This window comes from Micromesistius poutassou (genome assembly GCF_964030765.1).
Source record: "Micromesistius poutassou genome assembly, chromosome: 14".
In the NCBI taxonomy this organism is placed as follows: domain Eukaryota; kingdom Metazoa; phylum Chordata; class Actinopteri; order Gadiformes; family Gadidae; genus Micromesistius; species Micromesistius poutassou.
The window spans coordinates 10,290,259-10,295,669 of record NC_140284.1 but is presented as its reverse complement, the minus strand read 5'-3'; the positions used below and the strand labels follow the sequence as shown (position 1 = coordinate 10,295,669).

The following is a 5,411-nucleotide window of genomic DNA, read 5'->3' as shown; positions in this document are numbered from 1 at the left end:
CATGCAACAGAATCAGCAGCAGCCACGACAGAACAGTTGACCTTATTCGACCAATTGAACAATTCCAATCAAGAAATCACTAGGCCTATAATCAAAAGTATGTACAACACTTCTGATTAAATAATTAACAAATAATTAACAAATAATTGTATTAATAAGATTGCACCATGCAATATCACACAATATCACAAAACATGTACTTGTATGTATTTGTGTCATGCAACATTAAAAATGTGCACATGAGAGACAGATTATTTGCAAAGTAACAAATTAAAACAAAAATCGAATAATTATTGGTTAATTCTAGGCTAACATTGGAGTGCTACCTGAACAACAGCTTGTGGACATATTGTATTAATATATAGCCTATAATATTTCTGATATAATATAAACCTGCAATTTTGAGAACAATTTCAATCAGTTAGTCTTATTATTTACGTATTTAAATACGATCAATTATACAGTATTATTATTACCTTGATACCAGCATGTACTCACTCTTCTCTTCACTCGAGGGAGGCGCTGTTAAAAATCACAAATTGATTTCACAATATCTCACAACATACATATTTTTCCATAAACATGCACTAATGTGTAGTTCAATTAAAAATTAAAATTAAAACGACGGGTTGGCGTGACAAATGAGGAGGGCTTTTCGTCGCCACTCTAAAATTAAATGGGTGACATGTTAGCGCCCCGGGGCCCCCCATCACCACTACCCCGGGGCCCCCAACTCACCGCCCCTGGCCCCCAGGTAAGGAGCAGCAGGTGTTAAACTCTCCGTGCCATAGAGCAGCTCTCCCCTAATACTAAGTGCTGGCTCGCGACCCGCATGGATGGACAGTCTTATTGTTAATGTCATCACTGACCACCATGACAATAGCCTATACTGGACTGTAGCGGAGAGGGACACACTGTTGAGAGGGAGTTATTTTATTGAATGAGTTTTGAGTGAGGAATATTTTCAGGATGCAGGCCTACCTGAAGAATAAATTGTTAAGCCATGTTATTGGTATGTGCATAAACCTAGCCTATATTGTGTACAATTTTGCATTTATTGTTGTAATCCTATTTAATTATATTTCACAAATGTAACGGAACGTAATGACTGTAAACATATGAATTAAGTCACGCATTTATTATGTTTTATGGTGGGTCCGGTTATAACTGGGTCTTTTAAGTGACACGTCATATTTTTTTTTAACCTTTTTCAGATTCGTCATCTATTCTGTTAATGGTTCTGCTCGCAGTCTCGTTCCAGTTTGCAGATACTATAATCGTCAGATATAATGACAGTTATCAGTCGCCGCCACCAAGTACCCATGAAAATCTGTCTTGTGTTCTGGAAGATGATAATTATTGGTTGTACCACTATTATCCTTGTCGTTGTTGATAGAGGATATCTTGAAGCATTTTCAAAAGTAATTCTAGATAAATCACCACAAATTGGCCTATTTTACAGGACAAGGGGACAGCTTTTCTTATAAGCTAATATTTTACAGATTCCCCTTTTCCCTCCATTTTCACAGATCCTCAGTCGCGCGACCAACTTGATAAAGCGCGCACTGATCCGCGCGCCTGCCTCGCGTCTGATAACACACGCAACTGGCTCTGTTTTTACTTCAATTATGTCATTACATTGATAATCACAGTGACGGAATTTAACCGGGTTTAATTCGCTTATTTAGCTGGATATATGGGACCGACGGTGGTGGAAGGCGTGCATCCATCTCTCCACTCCGCGCGTAAAACCTCTCCAGGAGGACCGCGCGCTGCAGACAACACGATGAAGACTCGGAGACGCTCTTCCTCGTCCCGCCCCAAGACCCGCGGGCCCGAGCCCGTGCCCAGGACGCTCTTCATCCTCACCGCCGTGGACTGGTTCCTTTATCTCTGATCACCTGATTCGTTAGGCCGATGTAAGTGAAGTGCACGGACGCGTCGGTGCTGCTTTTACTTCTTCTTATAATTACTTGTTATAAATTTTGAAATTAACAGATAATTGTGTGTGCATTGTGCGGTGTGTGTGATGTGGGATGGGTGTGTACGCCTTTCGCCCTGTTTCACACGTTCTGTGTGCGTGTCTACCTTGACAGCTCCCAGCCAATAGCCATGGAAACTTTCTCTTGTTTAGTCAGTCGTCAATTCAGCCGAATCAAACATCCATGGATAATTATAATTATGAGTTATGGGCGATCGGCCGCATATCCCCACGCAAGCTCTAAGTCCATTCTCATCCAAATACTCGACTTTGAATAACCCGATGTTGTGATGGACCGGCTTAGGTGTTGTAAAATTAAACAGTCTACAACTATGAGTGACTAAATAATACGCCACCTTTTTATAGAGTAAACAATCCAGATATGTGATAAATCGTTGGGCTTCATGACAATCTATTAGGCTTATTAAACGTACAGAATGATGCGCAGCAAAGGTCCCCGTTTGGTTTTGGACTAAAATGGGCACAACCATCGTCTTCAGATATAATTGTATTTCTTATTATAGCCCGGAGCCAGAAGTCAGTGTGTCCTTTTTCTTGTTTGAATTGAGATCAGCACATTTCTCCATTAATTCCCCATCGCCTGCAGCCTGATTTCCCGGAGCTGTGTCCCTTTATTACAACAACACTTTAGTTAGTCATTTAATGTATTCCTTATCACATACAACACGTGTCGTTAGTTAAAGAATAAATAAAATAACCCCGTTTTCCTCGGCAGGCAATAATGTAAACGGCATCTTTACAGCGTGATTAGCAGGTGTAATTGCGTGTTAAATAGATCCTAATTATAGGTATTAAAATCCAACACAGTGTTATGTTAATAGACATTGCTTCAGACAAGCTATTGAAGATGGCATCAAATGTTACTATAGACACTAAATACAACACGATGGAAACGTTTTTTTTTTTATCGTTCTTTTTGTTTTTTTATGATATGCAAATACTTAATGATGCTTGTAGATGATTGAAACAGGCCATACAGTATAAAGACTAATGAAGTACTTACACCAAAAACCATACCATTATGTAGACGCAGTAATTAATAACAAAAAATGCTTATCTACTCCTGTATGACTAAATAATAATAATAATAATAATAACATCAACAATAATAATAATCATCATCATCATAATATTACAAATAATTATAATGCGTAAGGCTCCATCGCACTAATATTAATCTCTAATACCTGAGGTTGTAAGGGAAATGTGAGCTTTGGTTTCTTCTCCTTGGTGATCAGCTTCTTTGGGGATCCTCGGATCGCCAATCGCCATCATTCTTGGATAGAGTGGACCAATCAGCGACAGTCTATGATGAATATTCATGACTCCATGATTCAAACCTTTGAGCGAGTTTGTCTTGGTCCACAGCATCACACGCCAGACACAAACTACATTTTCTTATGAATGGAAAGAGAAAAAATGAGTTCGGCTTAAATTGGGATCCGTCCTTCACTGAGATCATACAAGAAAACAAATAAGCAGGAGAGACGATTCGCTCGAAGAGATGACAATGACTACAATACCAGAAGGTCTTAATAGCCCTGTCTCGGGAAAAACCGTTTTCATGGAATTTGGACCCCCGAGTCAACAAATGTCGCCTTCCTCCATGTCCCACGGACACTACCCCATGCACTGTTTACATTCTGCAGGTCATCCCCAGCACGACAGCTCCTACAGCCCGGCGTCCTCCTTTCCCAGGTCCTTGGCTTATCCATACGTCAACTCCGTGGGCGGCCACTCCACCAGTCCGTACCTCAGCACCGTGCAGAGCTACCACCACAGCCCGGCACAGCTCTCCCAGACCCGGCTGGAGGACCCAGGTGAGTCCCTCTCTCGTCCCCACTCCACGTACGGAGGAGGCTGGTTCTCCTCTCTAGTCAGAACCAGCCCGAGTAATTCAGACTGCGCATGGTAAAAAGCGAACCAGATGTTAGGGAAATTAGGCTTGGTAATTATTTATTGCGTAATGCTATAAACAATGTATGCAATTAAGGGTAATTATACCTAAACTACAGCCGGTAAAACTTGCGCAGGAGTAATTGCTGCAGTTCTTTTCGGGTGCTGGAGATAGAAGCTCCTCGCTCACTTGCTCGGTTTTTCCTCCTCTCGTTCACAGCACCGGAACCGGAGAAGAACACCGTAGTGGAAGGGGGAGAAGTTCGCTTCAACGGGAAGGGCAAAAAGATCCGGAAGCCCAGAACTATCTACTCGAGTTTACAGCTCCAGGCTCTGAACAGAAGGTTTCAACAGACCCAGTACTTGGCGCTGCCGGAGCGGGCAGAACTGGCTGCCTCCCTCGGTCTCACGCAGACACAGGCGAGTCCCTCCACCGACACCAGCCTGTGCCTTTACCCCTGCTTTAACCAACCGTAATACTACAGAATTAATGACAACATGGCCTGCTTGTCTGTCTCCTTCAGCTTGTTACAAAAAAAGAAAAGCAATTGGGAAGTTTTTTGTAATATGTGTTAGGTGTTATTTTGAATATGTGTTAGGTGTTAAGTAGGCCTATAAATACGCACACAAAAGTGCAAGATTCGAGAGGCTGGATGTAATAAAGTGTAATGTAATGTAAATAAAAAAGTGCATGTAAATAATTGTGGTGTTGCCAAAACAGATATTAAGGTTGTATAGCTGAAATGGTGCATTGTTTCTTGTTTGCTGTGAAATTTGCAATAGCAAACCCTGCATTTTGACGCGCCTTTGTGCGCAATGGAGACTAGGATGTTTTATCACAATGGATTTTCACATGGCAATAATATTATATTAATCTGTGTTCGCTTGTTTTGTCTCAGGTGAAGATTTGGTTCCAAAACAAGCGATCCAAATTCAAGAAGCTGATGAAGCAAGGCGGAGGTCAGATCGACGCCAGCGTTTTGGCCAATGGCCGAGGACTTTCCAGCGGCTCCCCCTCCGGTGCACCTGTCTGGAGCTCCCCCACCACCGGGAAGACCTCCGTGGGGACGCCCGCGCCCTACATCCCCAGTTACACGTCGTGGTACCCCACCACGCACCATGAATCTATGCAGCAATCACAGCTCATGTGAAGGGAGACCCGAGTCTCCCCATCTCCTGGTGCCGCACGCACGGGCTCACGCGAGACTGAAACGGGGGCGAGCACTCAGCGTGCCCCCCACTCCCCCCCCCCCCCCCCCCTCCCCCAGGGGGTCAACGCACACATGTATTCCCGAGCTGGCCAGTGAGTCGCCTCTGCCGCTGACACAATGGCCCCCCTGATACCGGACGACGGTGGTCTGCGCGGAGGGATCTGGAGAGGCTGGAGAGGCGCCCGTGCCTCGGGGGCGAACAGTCCTTCGAGGTCCGAGACAGCCACCGGAAATGGTAAACAAATGGATACTTTTGGCTGCTCTGTTAACGGTTTTTTGCTGCATTTTTTGAGAGCGCATGG

General features: G+C 43.7%; 1 protein-coding gene across 1 annotated transcript; it reads left to right on the top strand.

The window, feature by feature from the left end:
* Window positions 1-3,313: 3,313 nt before the first annotated feature.
* On the top strand, window positions 3,314-5,049 carry dlx1a (distal-less homeobox 1a; the record flags this gene model as incomplete). Its single annotated transcript, XM_084478002.1, is given in 6 exon segments — window positions 3,314-3,375; window positions 3,377-3,422; window positions 3,426-3,455; window positions 3,459-3,822; window positions 4,119-4,318; window positions 4,798-5,049. Coding segments are annotated over 6 exon segments (954 nt in total).
* Window positions 5,050-5,411: the final 362 nt, after the last annotated feature.